At 40.0% G+C, this 20,526-nt stretch overlaps 1 protein-coding gene across 1 annotated transcript; it reads right to left on the minus strand.

Moving 5' to 3' along the window:
- Positions 1 to 17,669: 17,669 nt before the first annotated feature.
- On the minus strand, positions 17,670 to 18,812 carry LOC136235086 (pathogen-related protein-like). Its single transcript, XM_066024601.1, has 4 exons — positions 18,610 to 18,812; positions 18,386 to 18,518; positions 18,013 to 18,314; positions 17,670 to 17,940 (listed from the first exon to the last, which is right to left on the minus strand). Exons 1-4 carry the CDS (start codon positions 18,736 to 18,738, stop codon positions 17,800 to 17,802), a joined length of 705 nt encoding a protein of 234 aa, XP_065880673.1. The 5' UTR covers positions 18,739 to 18,812; the 3' UTR covers positions 17,670 to 17,799.
- Positions 18,813 to 20,526: the final 1,714 nt, after the last annotated feature.

Here is a 20,526-nt window from a genome sequence, read left to right on the forward strand (position 1 = left end):
CAGAAGCTCCGACGTATGAGACCCGAATGGGCAGATAAGATCAGAGAGGAGGTGAAGAAGCAGTTAGAAGCAGGATTCATCAAAGTGATCGACTATCCCCCTTGGGTCGCAAATGTAGTGCCCATTGCGAAAAAGGATGGCAAAGTGAGGATGTGCGTGGATTACAGAGATCTTAACAAGGCATGCTCCAAGGATGAGTTCGCCTTGCCTCATATCGATGTATTGATCGACATTGCAGCATCAAGCGTCTTACACACAAATGTGGATGGTTTCATGGGCTACATGCAAGTTCAGATGGCCGAAAAGCACAAAGCGAAAACCTCGTTCACAACAGAGTGGGGAACATACTGTTACAGAGTGATGCCATTTGGTTTGAAAAATGCCGGGGCAACCTACCAGCGAATGGCCACAGTCCTGTTCCATGACATGATACACAAGGAGGTAGAAGTCTACGTGGATGACATGATGGTCAAATCAGAGACAAGAGAAGGGCATTTTGCCGCACTCGAGAAGTTTTTGGCCCGAATTGTAGAATTCAAGCTAAGGTTAAACCCGAAGAAGTGCTTTTTCGGCGTTTCGTCGGGGAAAATCTTAGGCTATGTAATCGGAAATAAGGGAATTGAGGTGGATCCCGATAAAGTGAAGGCTATAAAGGAAATGCCAGCGCCGAGAAATGAGAAGGAAGTGAGGGGGTTTCTAGGGCAAGTTCAGTATATCAGTCGGTTCATAGCGAGACTCACCGCAATCTGCGAGCCAATCTTTAAGTTGCTAAGGAAAGACCAACCCGTCGTTTGGAATGATAAGTGTCAACAAGCGTTGGTGAGTGTCCGAAGTTACTTGTCTAATCCGCCAGTGTTGAGACCGCCTAAACTGGGAAAGCCACTTCTCCTCTATGTAGCAATTGAGGAGCGATCTATTGGAGCAATGTTAGCTTAAGAGGGAGACACCGGTGTGGAACACGCGGTGTATTATTTGAGTAAGAAGTTCCTAGAGTATGAGCTCAAATACAACATGATCGAAAAGACATGTGTGGCAGTGGTGTGGTTGACGAAGAAACTGCGGCACTATTTCCAATCGTATAAAGTGATCATTATTTCTCGGATGGACCCCGTGAAGTATCTATACCGAACTCCATCCTTGACGGGGAAGTTAGCCAGATGGTTGTTGCTTTTGTCCGAGTTTGACATTGAATATGTGATGAAGAAGGTTATCAAAGGAAGAGCCGTGGCAGAATTTTTGGCTAATCAACCCCTAAATACAGAAGAAGAAGAGATAAGCTATGATTTCCCCGATGAACATTTGAATGCAATCGAAGTTATACCGTGGAAAATGTTCTTCGACGGAACAGTTAACTCGAATGGAGCCGGAGTAGGAGTACTACTTATCTCCCCGGAAGGAGAAAGAATCCCGATGGCGAAGAAGTTATCCTTCCCTCTTACTAATAATATGGCCGAATATGAAGCGTGCATTTATAGTTTGGAGTCATTAGCAGCACTGGGAGCATCATATATCGAAATTTGGGGTGACTCCAAGTTGATCATCGAACAGGCACAAGGGAACTGGGAAGTGAGAGAAGAAAGGCTACGTCCGTATCTAGATCAGCTAGGAGGGTTGGCATTGAGATTCAAAGAATGTCGCTTCTATCACATTCCTCGAGCTCAGAACCAGGCCGCGGATGCCTTGGCCACTTTGGTGTCAGTTTGGGACAACCCTCGGAATCTTGCTTCGAAACCATTGGTATTGAGAAGATCTCACAAACCGTGCTACGAAGACGTAATGCTGTTAGGGGCAGATGAAAAACCGTGATATTTCGATATCGTGAACTTCATGAAAAATGGAACATATCCGGCAGAGTCAGAACCTAGGGATCAAGCTGTGATTAGAAGGCTAGCTCGTCAGTTCGTCATCCACAACAACTTGCTTTACAAAAGGCACATTGACGGATTACAACTAAGATGCTTGGATGCGGGTGAAGCCCGCGAAGCGATGGAATCAGTACATTCGGGAATTTGTGGAGCCCATATGGGAGGAGCAGTACTCGCTAAGAAAATTATTAGGCAAGGCTTCTATTGGCTCACCATGGAAAGAGATTGTAACGAGTATGCGAAGAAATGTCACGATTGTCAAATCCACGGCGATTGCAGTCATCTTCCGGCCATGGAACTACATGTGCTAGCACCTATTTGGCCATTCGCTGCCTGGGGCATTAACATCATCGGCGAAGTAAGGCCTAATGCTTCAAATGGACATAAGTTTATTGCAGTCGCCATCGATTATTTCACCAAATGGGTAGAAGCAGAGTTGTTTAGCAAGCTGGGATCCAAGCAGATGAGAAAGTTCATTGAAAAACACTTGATCACCAGGTTCTGAGTGCCTCATCACATGATCACGGATAACGGGGTCCAGTTTCAGGGGGAAGTAAGGAATCTTTTCCGAGAATATGGCATTGAACATCACAGGTCTTCTCCGTACCGTCCACAGGCTAATGGGGCAGTAGAAGCAGCTAATAAGAACCTTAAAAGGATCCTCGTAAAGACGGTGGAATCACATCGGAATTGGCATGAGCACCTCCCACTCGCGTTGTGGGCTTATCGCACGACAGTCAGAACCTCGACTGGGGCAACGCCATTCTCCTTGGTATACGGAACAGAAGCAGTCCTGCCGATTGAGATCGAAAAGCGATCGTTGAGAATCGCAGTGGAAGCAGAAATTCCCGAAACGGAATGGGTGAAGAGGCGATGTGAGCAGTTGGCTTTAGTTGATGAGAAAAGGATGGAAGCCCTTTACCATGTACAGTTATATCAAAGAAGGATGGCTCGGGCTTTCAATAAAAAAGTCAAGACCAGCCCTATCAAAGAAGGAGATTTGGTGCTGAAACAGATCCGTATGACGCACACCGACCCAAGGGGGAAGTTCAGGCCTAACTGGGAAGGACCATTCGTCGTAAAGAAGATACTAAGCAAAGGAGCGGTAAAGTTAACCACAATGGACGGCATGGAATTCTCCGAACCTACCAATCTGGATAGGCTTAAAAAATACTTTTCGTAAAAAAAAGAAAAAAGAAAAATAAAGAAAAATTCCCGATAGGTTGAAAACCCGCAAAGGGCGACCTATGCAACAATAAGGGAAATCCCAATGGGTGAAAACCCGAAAGGGCACTCATTTAAAAATTTCGGGATAGTAAAAGGAGAGGAGAAAAATCGCCGGGATCCGAAAACCGAAAGGCGGGTCCTGGTAACAATAGTTATAACTTGAGCAATTACAAAAACAATGTATAAGAGACTAAGTATTTCTGTTGTTTGTAAATAAATAAAGGCATGAATATATTTGACGAGAATGATTGGAATCATTATAATATACCGAATGCATGGTAATATGAATCACGGGTTATACATTTCCTATCCTACTTTCCACAAAAAGCCTACCTACTATCCACCCCACTCCCTATACATCAGCTATACATCGGGGAAACTCTAATAAAAGCTACAAAGCAACAATGAAAGCTACAAAGCACTACATAACGAGCCTAATACGGAGGGAAGTCCCAATAGTTCTCAAAATCTCTCAGGTGAGATGCCCGCTCCGCAGATAGTGCCTCCTCGGCAGCACGCGCTCTCTCATTAGAAACTCGCGCTCTCTCATCAGAAACCCGTGCTCTCTCATCAGCAGCTCGTGCTCTCTCCTCTGCAGCAAGGCGTCTGATCGACTCATCATGCGCCCTCTCCTCGACGGCAAGGCGACCCTCAGTCTCCCGTCGCATCATCCCCGACCAGTGGTCATTCCTCTCTTGATACACATGACCAACTCGGGCATCAGCCTCCCACACTAGCTCGCTCTGTCTCCGCGCATGGGCATGAAGATCACTCTACAGAAAAAAGAAAAAAAAAACACGGATAAAAGGCAGCATAGGCAAAAACATAAATCATACATACATGCATACATTTCACTACACTAAAGTACAGTAATGATACATACCAGGTGGTCGGTGCAGCGCAAGCTGAGGCGATCTCGTAGGAAGCCGGATAGATCCACGTAGTCTGTACAGGTCTCCCTAGTGGTCAGTGAAGCGTCCGAGGGATCAAACGGGACCCTCGAGGAGAAGATAGGAGGGGCCGCCTCAAATCCCGCATAAGGTGTCCCAGACTCGTCATAGCGGATCGTAGCATAATCCCTCCCGTAGCCTGGTATAGGCACGCCTATGGACGATCCCTCCGGTCGGGCTGCGCTGGAGGACTCACCGACGAAGTAGGGCTGCTCGTGCGCTGCTGTTTGAGCCCGAGTGCCATCGAAAAAATCTGATAGGTGGGCACTCCGCCAGGATCCCTCCTGCAAAAAAGGCAAAAAAAATAAAACACACAATAAAACCTCCGAGCATATCATGAATAAAATGAAAAGAGGGCGGAATCACTTACCGGAACCTCCGCCTGACCAAAGACGGCCTCGACCGCCTCTCTCGAAAACACGTCCGCCACCGGATCTACCTCCATCGCTGCCGCCGGGGCATCCCTCGCGCTCAGTAAATTGGACAAATAAGGCTCGCGGCCCCCGGCGTGAACCCAGACTACTCTACCGACAAAATGACGGGTCAGATCTCGACGAATGGTCGATAAAGGCAGAGTCCGCACAGCAAACATGGAAACGGGAATCTCCCCCGGCGTCCAGTGAACATCATTCACTCCGGTGATGCCTCGATCTCCCAAATACCACGCCTGCACACAAGGGCCGGTGAGCACGCACTGCTGCTCCTGGATCATCGATGCGTACGCATAATCAGGGCCGAAGTCAAGATCATCCCACCTGAACTTAATCTAAAGAAAAATGCACAAAGAGAAAGTCAGAGGGACTCAAACAAAAATCTAGCATGATTAGGCAAAATCTACCTGTCCCAGGGTCAGCGAGTCGATCCAATCCAGAAGCCGCGACACTGTCCGACTCCTCTCGGCGCTCAAGTTAAAATCCCTCCATCGGGTCATAAAGGGCGGCCTCGGTACTCTCGGTCGAGATCGAGACCGGCTGGGAAGGATGTGTCTCTCGTACGCCCACACCTGCGGTAAAAATAAGGAATAGGAGTGTGAAAAATGCGAAAAAGACAAGACGGATAAGTCAAGAAGGCGTCACGTACCAGCAGGGCAAAGGTATAACCGCCGAAGTCCTTGCGCTTCCGGCAAGTCAGATCCAAGAACTTGTAAAGAAAGGCTAAGCCTGCCCCTGCCCAATCATAAGAAGCCGCTGCATCCAGATCGCTAAGTGCCTGAATGAGACCTGCGTGTACCTTCCCGCCCTTCGTGCGGAAAATCGTCTCACTCAGAGCATATACTAAGAAACTACGAACCGCCAGGTCGGTAGCGTCAGTCTCGCAGAAATCACGTCTACTCAAGAGGCTCGCGGTAGAGACAAACTTCGCCGGAGTAGACTTGGCGCATAGACGAACTCCCGGTCCAATCAAGGTAGCAAGCCTAGCAGGGTCGACCCGTGGTCACATCATACCAAAGTGGAAAGGGACGGGAGTGTTGCTCCCTCGCAATCCTATCAACAGCGAAAAATCTCGAGGCGAGATGGTCATCTCCCCAAAGGAAAGGTGGAAGGTGTGGGTGGAGTCAACCCACCGCTCGCATAAGGTCCGTAGGCCAAAAGGATCGCATACCCCGTTGGTGCGGGGAAGCGCTGCAATAAAGGGCTCGAAGCCTATCATACCATGAGAGAACCTCGGCGGTGGTCCCCGAAATCTCAATGAACTAAAAAGGAACAAGATAAGAAAATTTAAATACAGCTCCTAAAGCATGCAATTGAAAAGAACGCGTTAAGACTAGGTATTCTTTCATTTTCTAACCTAGAGACACCCGGTCAGTTAGGACCAATTTTCTGCAAAAATCTCTCATGTAGGGTCCTTCACGTAAGGTTGAGTCAATTCTTTGATCCACTCTCGTCTGTGGCGATGAGGAGCGTAGATTAGGTTTTACTATTCACATACGTTAACGGGCATTAGGTAAGTTTTTACTATTCACGTCGTTTTCACTATTCACGTGCATTAGCTAAGTTTTTACTATTCACATGCACTATTCACGTTGTCACTATTCACGTGCATTAGCTAAGTTCTTACTATTCACGTTGTCACTATTCACGTCGTTTCTACTATTCACGTGCATTAGCTAAGTTTTTACTATTCACGTGCACTATTCACGTGCACTATTCACGTGCATTAGCTAAGTTTTTACTATTCATGTTGTCACTATTCACGTTTTTACTATTCACGTACACTATTCACGTTTTTACTATTCACATCGTTTTTACTGTTAACATGCATAAATTCGTAGTGTACTATTCACATGCATATAGCGCGCATTCTTACAAAAACAAACAGGTGTTACGTGTAAATAAAGGAATTCACGTTTTCTAGCTAAAGTCCTCTAAGGCAGTCTAAGAGTTAGCATGCAAATCATGTTCGTATAGGAGTGCTAAAGCCTAGAGTTCAAATCAAATAAAAGTGAGAAACCACTTACCTCGTTGCAGCGTGTCCTGCTCAAGTGTGTCGTAGGGTCGTGGAAGGTATCCACTCTATCCAGGTTTGCGTAAACCTCGTCCATGCCTCTGGTGCCATCCCATTCGTCTAAATCCATCCCGAGAATAATCCAAATTGAAGTCTAGTGAGAGAAAGAGGAGAGAGAAGGTGTGGGGTTGAAATGAAACCCCACCACCTTATATAGGAAAAGGGAATGGCATTCCCGTAAATAGTGAAAAAAGTACGATTTGACATAAAGGTAAAAAGTAAATAATTAATTACCAGGTGCACAGACCTTCGATTTGCAGTCCGTTTCAGCCTGCATTTCTCCCAGACAGTGACTAACATTGTCAAAACATCAATTCCAGACAACAACTAATTTTTACAGAACAGTGACACCAGTCAAAATACAGACGACAGTCAACAGAAAAACAATCAGTAGTCTATTTCATTTCGGACTCAGACGTATGCCCATCGAATCGTCGAGATGATAGCTCCAGTGAGAAAATCCAGAAACAGCCCCCGCTTTTTAGCCATTTGACTCTCGGTCGCAGAACGAAGTTGCTTTTTAGCCATTTGACTCACGGTCGCAGACCGGAGTCGCTTTTGAGCCATTTGACTCACGGTCACAGACCGGAGTTGCTTTTGAGCCATTTGACTCACGGTCGCAGACCGGAGTTGCTTTTTAGCCATTTGACTCTCGATCGCGGACCAAAGTTGCTTTTGAGCCATTTGACTCTCGGTCGTGGACCGAAGTTGCTTTTGAGTCATCTGACTCACGGTCGTTGACCGGAGTTGCTTTTTAGCCATCTTCACTGCAATCTTGAAATGGGGTAGCTGTTTAGCCATTATCCCCACAGTCGTAAATCAGGGTAGCTGTTTAGCCATTATCCCCGTGATCTTGAAATAGGGTAGCTGTTTAGCCATTATCCCCGCGATCTTGAAATAGGGTAGCTGTTTAGCCATTATCCCCGTGATCTTGAAATAGGGTAGCTGTTTAGCCATTATCCCCACAGTCGTAAATCAGGGTAGCTGTTTAGCCATTATCCCCGCAATCTTGAAATAGGGTAGCTGTTTAGCCATTATCCCCGTGATCTTGAAATAGGGTAGCTGTTTAGCCATTATCCCCGCGATCTTGAAATAGGGTAGCTGTTTAGCCATTATCCCCGTGATCTTGAAATAGGGTAGCTGTTTAGCCATTATCCCCGTAATCTTGAAATAGGGTAGCTGTTTAGCCATTATCCCCACAGTCGTAAATCAGGGTAGCTGTTTAGCCATTATCCCCGCAATCTTGAAATAGGGTAGCTGTTTAGCCATTATCCCCACAGTCGTAAATCAGGGTAGCTGTTTAGCCATTATCCCCGTGATCTTGAAATAGGGTAGCTGTTTAGCCATTATCCCCGCGATCTTGAAATGGGGTAGCTGTTTAGCCATTATCCCCGCGATCTTGAAATAGGGTAGCTGTTTAGCCATTATCCCCGCAATCTTGAAATAGGGTAGATGTTTAGCCATTATCCCCGCAATCTTGAAATGGGGTAGCTGTTTATCCATTATCCCCGCAGTCGTAAACCAGGGTAGCTGTTTAGCCATTATCCCCGCAATCTTGAAATGGGGTAGCGGTTTAGCCATTATCCCCGCAGTCGTAAACCAGGGTAGCTGTTTAGCCATCATCCCCGCAGTCGTAAATCAGGGTAGCTATTTAGCCATTATCCCCGCAATCTTGAAATAGGGTAGTTGTTTAGCCATTATCCCCGCGGTCATAAACTAGGGTAGCTATTTAGCCATAATCCCCGCGGTCGTGAACTAGGGGGCAGCCCGAAGCAGAGTCTGATGCAGTCAAAGAGCAACGCCGGAGCGCGCAGCGCAAAGGTCAGGTATGTTTCCTCCTACTCGTTACGTGTCTTTTACTTTTATATGTTTTACATTGCATGTGTTACGTTAGCAAAAACGTTTTCGAACCACACACATCACTGTCAAAATAGAAAAGTAGGGGCAACTGTAGACACCGAGTTGGAGGACCTGTGACGAAAACCTGAAACAAGACGGTCGAAGCGATTGATTCCGGAAGTTTTGAAAAATATATAAAGAATAATAAGCTGAGGAAAATTAACGGCACGGCGCGGGCACACAACGGCATCCCGCACGCGGACGACGATGGTCGAACGCCCGCTTGACGGCTCGAGACATGCGCGCGGCGTTCGTCGGACGCACCGCGAGTGGCACGCTCTCGACGCCCGAGAAATGCCTGGAACCGCTGGCGGTGCACGCCCTCGTGGGCCGTTGAGCACACGTGCCTGGCAGCGCGAGGCGCGCGTTCGGCGGCCGTGACGTGCGAGCGTCTAGCTGCGCGGAACGCACGCTCGGCGGTCACAGAGTGCACGCGTCCGACGGCGCGGGACACGCCCCGAGGGTCGCCGGGCGGGCACCCAACCACGTCGGGCGAACGCCCAACGCGTCGGGCGGACGCCCGACGAGGGTTGGGCGCGGGCGCCCAACCTCGTGTTGGGCGGCCGCCCAACTCATGTTGGGCGGCCGCCCAACAAGATTGGGCGGTAGCCCAACACTAGGTTGGGCGGCCGCCCAACCACAATGGGCGACGCCCAATTTTTTTTGGGCGTCGCCCATTGTTCCGGGATCCGTTTCCCTATATAAGGGCACGGATCCCAAGGTGAAGAGAGGCCTTTTTGGGGGGAAAAACTTTCTCACTCTAAACATTTTTAGAGAGAGAGAGAGTGAATTTTTTTGAGAAAAATATTTTTTTTCTCAAAAATTCCAAATTTCCTAAGTTCAATTTTTACTAAATTTTTATTAAAATCGGGAGCTCGCGGTTCGTGGAATCAATCAGCTTCGACTGTCAGATACCGAATCAAATGTATTATCCGAGGACTAGACTCTTTATTTTATTTAATTTATTTCTCTCCTTCTATTTATTTTTTTATGCTATAGTTTTTATTCCTTTAGTCATTTATTTATTTTGTCACGTTTTATTTAGTTAGCGTATTTATTTAATTTTCGTTTCGGGTTAAATAAAATTCGATTTTGTTTTAAAATAAAAACCTCGTTTTGGATATCCCAATACGAACCGTGATCCGATAAAAAGGTAGTTCGGGTATCGAAAATGTTGTAATTATAAGTTTTTTATTTAAAAGAGGTTTCCAAATAACGTTTTAAAATAAAAACATCGTTTTAGGAACTTCCGTTTTCGACTATGATCCATCTTTGGTAGTTCGGAAGTCCAAAACGATTGAATTAGATTTAATTTAATGCTTTTGAACAAATCTGGAAAATTTTGGAGTGCTGCTGTAATTTGCCAATTCTGTCACTAAAGGTTGTTTACCGACGGATTTTCCGTCGGTAAATCTGCCAAAATGTAAAAAATGCCATTTCGATCCCTTTTTCTTAACTTTTAGACTTTTAATCCTTAGTATATATATATATATGATTATGTAATATATTCTTTTCAAATTGTTTTAAAACTTTAACATATATAATTATTTTAGGAGATTGGTATTCCATTTTTATTCTAATATTTTATATATGTACATATTGCTTTCTTTTTTATTATTATTCATTTAAATTACATTAAATTCTATTTTAAATGTTATTTACTTGGGCATTTTGGGAGATAATTAGTAGATATTGGAGGATGAACATATAGTCTTTTTGACATTAGGATTATATTAGTTATGTACATATATAGTTTTGGGGTATATTTGGGTTATGTTAATTATTGATAAATAGAGTTATTTTGAGTAATAAATGCTATTTTCTTATTTGTGAATTTCATCTACTATTTTCATATATTTAAAGTATAAATATATTATTTTCATTACTCTTTCTTATATATGTATTAGATAGTATACTTTCTTTTACTCTTATTGGGCTAAAATGTGTAAATATATATCTATATTATTTTCTTTATCTCTTTTGGCCATTTATGAGTCCATGTTTCTAATGGGCTTCACTTTGAAAAATTAATTTTGGGCTCAAATGTGGTTGTTAACATAATTATAATAGTTAGAGAGTCCATTAAATAAGTGGGCAAAATAAATCACAAAAAGAGAGTTTTCAATTAAATTATTTAAGCTAATGAGCTTTCTTAGATTTCTAACGTAGATAAATAGAGTCATTTTTGTTGATATTTTAAATCGTCTTCAAAACACCACGCTTTAAAACCTTAGTCCGTTCCAATGACGGATTAAGCGAACATTGTAATTAAAATCGTTTTCGTTGTAAATAAGGAGTTTTGAATCGTTTTCTTAAAGAATTTGTACAAAGTAAAATTGACTTGTATGTTTAACCATGTCTTCTCATTAAAAGGTTTTCATCTCAAACGTTTTCAAATACTCGAGTCGTTCCAACGACGATTCGGGTAAACTTCATCAAACGGGGTTTTAAAACGCACCTAAATAGTTCCAACGACGATTAAGGTGCGAACCATGTAAATAAATCCGTTTTGGGGAAGTAAATTAATGTAGAATAGACACACAACATAACCTTTAAATACGGTTGTAAATAAATCACTTCTTTCTCCCCCCTCTCTGTGTATGTATAAACATAAATGGGTGATTCTTTACTGATATGGCTTTTCAATATCATATGCTCAAAACGGTTTCCAAAAAGAGAAAGAAAAGGGTTTCAAATGAATTTTAAACTTAAAGAAGTATACGATTAGTCCGTTATCGCCTAACATGCTGAGTAGGAGGCCGGTGGTTCATAACCGGGCGATGTCGGGGTGCCTAGTAGCCTTTCTCCGGAAAGGAGCTAGCCTTCTCGGCTCGTACCTAAGTTTTCCGAACCCACACCGGTCTCTCGCAAGGGATCGGTGTTCATTTTCCCATTCGTGGGTGGCGACTCTTCCATATCTCCGAGCTCCGGTCCTGCCGAGCAGCTTGATTCCACGATTGGTTGCTTTCGGCGCCAATCACCGCTTACGTCGCCATGAGGTTGTCCACCCCCTGGTCCGCCCGGGAGATTAGGCCGCGGCACCTCGTCTAACAACAGGTTGTATGTAATGAGAATAGGTAAGCTTGTATTTCTGAATACCATACCAGCTGCTTACATAGTCCATAGGATCTTTTTCTGCTTGAAGAATTGCAGCACATGCATGAGGGCATGGAATGCCCTTTAACTCCCAAGACCTACAAGAACATGATTTGTTTCTCAAATCCACCACATGCCTATATTCCCCATCAACAACCTCATAACCTGCATCACCATTCCATTCAATTCTGCATCTCATTGTAGCACTACGGTTTGCATTTAGAGTCTTCATCGCCATGGGAGATATCACAGAACTCCACTTTTCTGCAAATTCCCTCATCTGAGTGTGTCTAAGCATACATTGAACTCTAATTTCTTCTAACATGGTGATTATAGTCTTATGCCTAGCTGCTAAGATCCAACTGTTAAAGGTTTCTGAAATGTTATTGTCAATGGCATCACAACAAGTACCTGGAGGGAAATACACTCTACACCATCTATCCTTATTGCAATACAACAAATCCTCAACACATTTTTTCCCTCCTATCAAATTCAACTCATTCAGATTATCCCTCAATTGTGCTTCAAAACTGGACTTGCAAATCTTCCAAAATGATATTCTTTTGTCAACCCCTCTGTGTGTCTTGGCCCATGATGCCAATATGTGTCTCGCGCACATCTTGTGTTCCACCACTGGCAATACTTCTTTTATTGCAGCATCTAACCCCTAATGAATACACATAATGCAAGCAAACAGCCAACTTGATAAGCAACAGCCAACTTCATAGACCATTAGGAAGCAACTTCATAGACCATTTAAGCAAACATAATCATAGACCATTTAAGCAAGCAACTTCATAGACCATTAGCAAGCAACTTCATAGAACATTAGCAAGCAACTTCATAATCAACTAAGAGCATTAGCAAGCAACTTCTTAGAACATTAGCAAGCAACCACATAGAACATTAGCAAGCAACTTCATAATCAACTAAGAGCATTAGCAGGCAACTTCATAATCAACTAAGAGCATTAGCAAGCAACTTTATAATCAACTAAAAGCATTAGCAAGCAACTTCATAATCAACTAAGAGCATTAGCAAGCAACTTCATAATCAACTAAAAGCATTAGCAAGCAACTTCATAGAGCATTTGCAAGCAACTTCATAGACCATTTAAGCAACAACCAACTTCATATGTAAATAGCCAACTTCTTAGTGAATTTAAAAGCAAACATAAAAGCAATCTCTATATAAAACTTCAAAACATGGTAATACCTTTTGCATGTCACTGACAAGTACATAGCCTTGCCCTTCATCTAGATCCAAATCTGCCTTAACCAAATTAAAGAACCACTTCCAAGTGTGCTTAGATTCCACATCAACAACTGCCCAGGCAATAGGATACATTTGGGAATTTCCATCCTTCGTAGTCACAGAAAGTAGCTCTCCTTTGTTAACTCCTTTCAAAAAACACCCATCCATACCCATGAACTTCCTGCACCCAAGCTTAAAACCCTCTTTCATCGTCTTCAAACAGACGTAGAAACCTCTAAATATGTGTCTAATGGGTATATCAATTGTATCAACAAGCACAACGCATGTTGATCCCGGGTTTGACCTCAATATCTCATCCCTATAGTCATAAATCTTCTTGAACTCCTCCTTGTAGTCACCCACCAGTTCGTCTAAAACCTTCAATTTGGCTCTTCTACACACTGACTTCCCAGCATAAACTTCATACTTCTCTTTAACCATTTCTTGCAGTCTCCAAATTCGTATGCTAGGATTATCAACTATCTTGTCCCTCAAATACTTGGCAATGAATTTAGAGTCACACTGCCTATTCCTGTTTGTCTTGAAGCAGCTGTGTGTTGGGTTGTAGGTCCTCACTACAAAATCATGGGATTCACTATCTAAACTACCAAACAAATGCCATTTACATCTTGTGCATCTAGCCCGAACCCTGTGGAAATCATTGGGCTTAGTCTTCAAAATTGCTCCCCTCTTAACTGAATACTTTGCTAGTGCTTCCCTAAACTCATAAACATCCTTAAAAACCATCCCAATCTCAAAAACTGGCATCTCCGTGTTAGGATCATAGTGAACTCTTCTCCCTCTTCTCCTCTGTGGACCATCTTCATTTTCACTATCAGAATCAAAGCTATCTACGTCTGACGAGCCAATATATTCCTCATCACCTCCCAATAGACCTTCCCTATTTTGCACAGGGACATAATCCCTCCCATCAGCTCCTTTGTCAGTTCCTAGAGGACCTAGTTGAACTTCTGCTGGAGGTTCAGGCCTTTTCCTTTTAGATCTGTCCCTCTTCTCAACTAAGATCTTGGCCCTGACCTGTGCTAGTTCTTCATCGAAATCACTCGCATTAGAATCCTCATTTGGCTCAATGTAGTTTTCATCTGAATCTGAATCTGACTCTCCTTCAAAGCTTGAACCCGAGTCATCTAGACCTTCTCGGTTTGAATCTGTACTTTCCCCCTTCCCTGGGTCTGCGTTGCTCTGTTTTGCTTTTATTTCCTCATTTAAGTCTTCAGTAGATATAGGTGTTGTGTTAATACACATGTTTGCCACACTGTCAATCCCACCCATCTCACTTTGCTCCTGGGTCCCACCCTCTTTTGCATCCACAGTTTTATCCACAAATATCTCGATTTCATCACTTACCCCCTTACAATTAACCAATTTCATCAACTCTAAGTCATTACTCACAACAACTAACTCCCCAGACAACCCATTCTTAACGTAGATAGAACCACAATTCTCATAACCCAGATATCTCACACTCCACAGTATTTCAAGCCTACTAAATTTATCTTCATCTACATCTTCATTCGAAATACTCCCACCTACGTATTTCAGACAACTTCCTTCTTTCACAACCCTCCCACCATGATGCAATCTTATATAAAGATATCCCATCTGAAAAGTACACAAAGAAACAAGCATCACAGTAAGATTCTCATTTCTGAAAAGGCAATAAAGTAACAACTATACAAGTAGTAACAGCTATACAAGTAATGCACATGCTATTATTCCATAGCTACACAAATTCAAACTCAGAAAGGGAATAAACAGACCCTAAATTCTATCAGCCAACCAAGTAATAAAGTGAATGAAACACATTATATCAGCAAACATCAAGCATGCAGAGCTAACGTATCATCATACATAAATGGCAACCAACCTCAATCATTCCAACAGAGAAATTCCATAAAAAAACCCTAACTTTCATCAACCAACCAACTGATAAAGTGAGTGAAACACATTTTATCACCAAAAATCAAGCAACTAAGAGATAACGTATCAAAAACAGGAAAGGACACCAACCTCAATGTCGTAAGTTCTGCACGGGATGAGTTGATACTGAAATTCGCGATGAACTCTATATGAACCCTAATTCGTTTTCCACATAAGCCGATCGAGAGAAAGAAGTTGAGGAGATGAAGAATTTGTGAATCATTCGACTAAATATGGAGAAGAGCAACGAACTGAAGAGTTTGTTGGTGGGAAATGAAGAGACTTTCGACTTATACAGGTTCAATCGTCTTTTCACCCTAAATGGACGAGGTATTTTAGACTTTTCAGTTCCCATGCTGGCGTGGAAAAATCGTTTGCCAGGTGTCCAGCGCGTGTCGTTCAATCATAGGGGATCAACTCATAGTTTCGATTATTGTGGCCAATGATAGCGTTTTTATTGAGTTAAGGGGGCTAAAAGGATGTCCCTTAAGTTGAGGGGGTTAAATGAATAAAATGGAAAACTTAAGGAGGCTGCGTATGTATTAAGCCTTTAAGTAAATATAATAAGATGTTCACAATTGAATATTTGCAAGTAAAATGTAAAGACAATAATTAAAGGAGTTGGGATAGAAAAGTTCAGCCACACGATGTATACAGGTTCAACAACTACGGCCTACGTCCTGTCCCAGAGAGAACATCTTGAGATTTTCCACTGTTATTCTTTTAACGGGCAAGAATCAAGCATGCGTGCCTTTTACAACTTATAAGCTACCCAAGTGGATATCTCTCAAAACTTACTGAGTGTTTGAGAAACTCTCCTCTCAATTTTTAACGAGCTATACTGAGAAAAACCCACCTCCTATATTTTTACAAAGCTTAATTGAAAAACTCTTGCAACCTTAAGCTTATGGATGCTTAAGAACCTAACACACTTTAATTAGGAGATAATGAGAACCTAATCAAGACTCAACCTACACACTTGATCTCTCTTACAAATATGAAAGAATGTATATTTGATTCTAACACTCTTTTTTCTTTGGAAAGAAGAATAAATGGAAGAAAAACAAAGTTTTTTGAGCAACAATGGAGCTTCTTCAATAATGAAGTTTTTCTTTCTTCACCAACATTGTATATTCTTTCCTCGGCCTTCAAAATGAGAAGTGTTTCTTCTATTTATAGGCAAATGAAGAGTGGTGATGTAGCAACTTTGTCAAGGATCCAAAGTGTAAATTGAAATCACCTTTATCTAAAAATATCAATTTTGATCCCTGCATATATCACTTATCAAATTCGGCCATATAAGACCAAGTGGAAGAGTTTTGTAATTAGTGTATGCTTTAGCATATGGTTTAGCCCATGAATTAGTGTGTACTTTAGTGTTTAGTTTAACACATACTTTAACACATACATTATCATATATTTTAGCATATACATTAATGCATACTTTAACATAAATATTAGCACGAATATTGATACAACATTGGTACGAAATCCGGCCCGTGTATTTTCGTATGCTAAAATAATAATCAACCTTCCTTAAATGAATAAATACATCTTTATGAATGACAATATTTTAATTAAACATATTTATTTATTCTTTACTCTTAATATACATGCATATAATATAGTACTTAATAATATTAAACCAATGATATACTAAATGTGTCATTTAGTCTTTTTATATTTGATTTAATAATATAAAATGTATCTTATAATAAAGCATGATATATATATATATATATATATTATTGAGCGTGAGATTTATTCTGCATTTAAATATTCAACAATCATTTATTTATACTAAGCCTTTTATTTAGATGTAATAGTGGAATATGAAAGAATTACCGACGTAATGTCAATTTGGCCTTTTATTTAGATGTAATAGTGGAATATGAAAGAATTACCGGCGTAGTAGTGTCAATTTCATTTTCTTTGGGACGACGTTTTGAACTGTGATATGAAAGAATTACCGGCATAGTGTCAATTTGGCCCTTGATAAATTTGTCAAATTGTGTAAATGTTTTGCTTTTATTTATAAAAAGTCTAATGACTTAGATTGCTTTGATAATGATTTTTTTATTAGATATTTGAACCCCGCTTATTAGTGCTTCCGATTCCGCCACTAATGACATTAATTCATGTGTTAAGAATGTTTGATGGAATATTCCTTAGAATATTAACCATAGACTCGGTGAATCAGAGCATATCCAAGAGCCTTTTAAATTGGCTCTTAAGTTAAAATTTGAGGAAGAGGAATGAAAAATCAGCTCCAACAGCCTCTTAGTAGCTCCTCAAATCACTAAGAGCCTCCTCATCCTCTCTATTAATAGAGAGCCTCTCTCCACCTGTTAGTGCCTCTTAATTCATTTTTTATTAATAACTTATTATTGAAGAGTCTCTCTGCTCACACTGTTGGTAAATATAACAACAATTAATAATTTTAATGATAAAATAAGAAATAAGGAGTGAATATAAGGAATATTGTTGGAGATTATATGTCTTAGTCACTTTTAAATCACTTAAAGTTAATTAAGAGTCACTTAAAGTCAATTAAGAGTCACTTGGAGATGCTATCTTGGAGATGCTCTCTGCCCTCATACTTGGTTGCTTCTTGTTTTTCTTCGTTTCTGAATTCAATGGGACTCCAAATTATTGCTCAAAGACTCCGAGAAAAAGTAGATAAGAAGACAAATTTCCAATTATATATAAGCTCAAATTACACCAATTTAATGTAAAAACATATAAGATATAAATATGCATAAAAAATTGAATTGCCAGTGCAGAATATACTTATTTATGGATATTATTGCATCCTGGGCAGAGAATATGAATTGCAGAAACTTATAGTTCATGTACCATTTGTATTGATGTCATATTACAATTCTAGTAAATTTAAGTTCCACCATTTCCAAATTGTGTTCAGAAACTCATCTAAAGCAGACAAAACTCAGTATGTAAACTTTTATTTGAATAACAAGTAAGCCTTGTACATCTTTTGCATCTTATTTGCCAAATACAAAAAGGTAGATTACAATATCCCTGACCCTTATTGGTTCCTTCAGCTATCCTGTGCCTGTCAAGAAAGGACAAGTTGAAGCTGAAGCTGAAGCTGCATCAATGGTAGCACCCTTCATAAGACCACCAAGCAATCCTCCACCATCCATAAATATCTCAACCTTCACTACTTTCATATTCTCATCCACCTGTTTTTCCAAAAAGTCAGACAATAATGCTAAGATAAAGAAATTATGAAAATGCAGAAATATTATATATACCTGAAAGATAGACATGCCAAAGATTTCAACTAATTCTCCAGTGGGAGCATAGCCTTTAAAAGGACCTTCCATATAACCCCAATGTCTAAACTTGTACACAATCACCGGCGGGCCTGAGTAAACATGGAGAATTTCCACTGCAAAGCCTCTAGGAAATGCTGTTGTAAAAGCTACATGAGATGTATCTACAGTTTCTTTATCAGGATCATACGCCCTGTACTTCACTGGTAGTGAAGTCTGAAGAAAAGTATTGTATCCTCCTCCAAGCTTCTTCTTTCCTTCTAATGTTACCGCTTTCATTCCTGCAGCAGGCAACCAACCATTAATTCTTTCAACTGCTCTTTATTGATTGTAATCTGAAATGGGTTCTTACCATTTAGGCTGAAAGTGTAGTTGTTGGGATCAATTGATTTATAATCATCAAAGCAAACCTTGTGGAACACTTCCATCTCCCATGTCTTCAACAGGTTCTGTACTTTTTCTTCTAGTGACCCTGCTGCCCACACCTTATGTTTTGAAAAGTTATTGCTTTTTTTTATTATTATTGTGGAGACTGAAAATCAAAGTGTATTATCGATGAGAATTCAAGATACATACCTTAGTTCTGCCTTGTTCAAAGAGTTTATTAACAATATCGTAGTTTGGAGGGCCTCCAAATCTCCATTTGGTGTTCTTCTCTCCTTCTCCATGTAAGAATGATCTATACTTGTCTCCTGAAGTTGCCATATTACTCAAACTATATATGTTTATCTGAATTGTTCATGCTGCACATGGACTTTATTTATACCCAAAAAATCTAGATGACCCGCCGTATCTGATCATGATTTCTGTCATGGTAAACAAATCAGCTTTTGAATAATTAATTTAAGGCTTAAAGTATTATTTGATACTTGACCTATCAAAAATGTTTGAGTTTACCCATTACCCATTATTATTCTGTGATATTGACTCTTTGATTTATCACATTTAGTCTATATGTTCATATAGCAATCAATAAGGTTTGATCCAATTTTGACGCAAATTAGTGCATATATAAGGAGAACAGTGTTAATCGGGTGAAGAAGAACTTAAGCTCTCCAAAACAGAGAAATAATAAGTTTTCGGTTTTGAAATATCATATAAAATTTGAGATAATTGAATAGATTGATGAAATATTACGATTAGCCAAACACAAGCATTTAATAAATCTCTTTATATATATATATATGTTAATTTATATCTAAATTTGACCAAATGTGAACACATTATGAGATTAATATCATAGAATAATAAGTTAGGTGGTATAGGTTAGAGTCAATGTAATAAAATACTATTTCCTCTATTCTCTTATATAAGGTTCTAGTAAATTAGTTTTTTTTTCTAAATATAAGTTATTCTAGTTTTTTAACTTAGTTTTTTTTGTCCAAACATTAAATTTTTGTGTTGATCCATTAAATATTTTAAGGTTTATTCACTAACCATTATATGAAAGAGAAATTTTTTTTAATTAATAAATATAAATTAATTAATTTAACTCTATATTAATTATATTTTTTAATTTGAATGAAATACCTAAAGTGACTTGGGAATGGTTGGAGTAATAGGTGGTAAAAGTAAATATATATATTTTTTATAGTTGAGGTTAATAGTGTTTTAATGTTTGTTAACACATGATACACCAATCAAAGTCGTATAGTAATTGGATACTTTGGTTTGCCAAATTTGACTATTAGTATTTAGAAATATAAATAGTGAGAATATTATGCGTCACCCACTTTCTTGCTAATTGAAGTTGGAATTTTAATTTGATCCATGATTACATTTAAGTTGTGTTTGGTAAAAGCAACTTCAACTGCCCTTTAATTTGGGTTTTAAATTAAAATTTGAGAATGTAGAGTTAAACACCAGTTTTAATAGTTTTTTAGTAGCTCATTAAATCACTATTTATTCTCTCTTAACATAGAGCATCTCTCTCCACCTCTCAATACCTCCCTAATTTATTTTTTATTAGTAATTATTATTGATGAGTCACTCTTCTCTCACTTTTGCACAATAAATAATAATTTTAATTATAAAATACTAAATAAGGAATCAATATAAGGAGTATTGTTGGAGATGATATGTCTTAGTCACTCTTAAATTACAGGTCAATTATTTATAGAGAGTGCACCAAGAGTTTTTTTTTATATATGCTCTAAGATATATATATATATATATACACACTAAATTTTATTTATCTCGAGATCTGATTCTAAGGGACTTAACCTAGGTCTTTTATTTAGAGTGCTTTCAATCCACGTGCTCATCAAAATTAAGAATCTTTTTGAAATAAAAAATAATAAAATAAGTTCTTGATGTAATTTGATAATCTTAGCCTCACAAGGAATATTTTATGAAAAACATTCCTTACACGTATATCAATGTCATCATTCGGCTTCAGAAGAATCGTAGGAACCGTCTGATCTGAAATGACAAATATTCCCTGAATATGCAAATGGTATCTTTCGACCACGTAGATTGATATCCACATTCTAT

The sequence above is a fragment of the Euphorbia lathyris genome, chromosome 7 (genome assembly GCF_963576675.1).
Source record: "Euphorbia lathyris chromosome 7, ddEupLath1.1, whole genome shotgun sequence".
In the NCBI taxonomy this organism is placed as follows: Eukaryota; Viridiplantae; Streptophyta; class Magnoliopsida; order Malpighiales; family Euphorbiaceae; genus Euphorbia; species Euphorbia lathyris.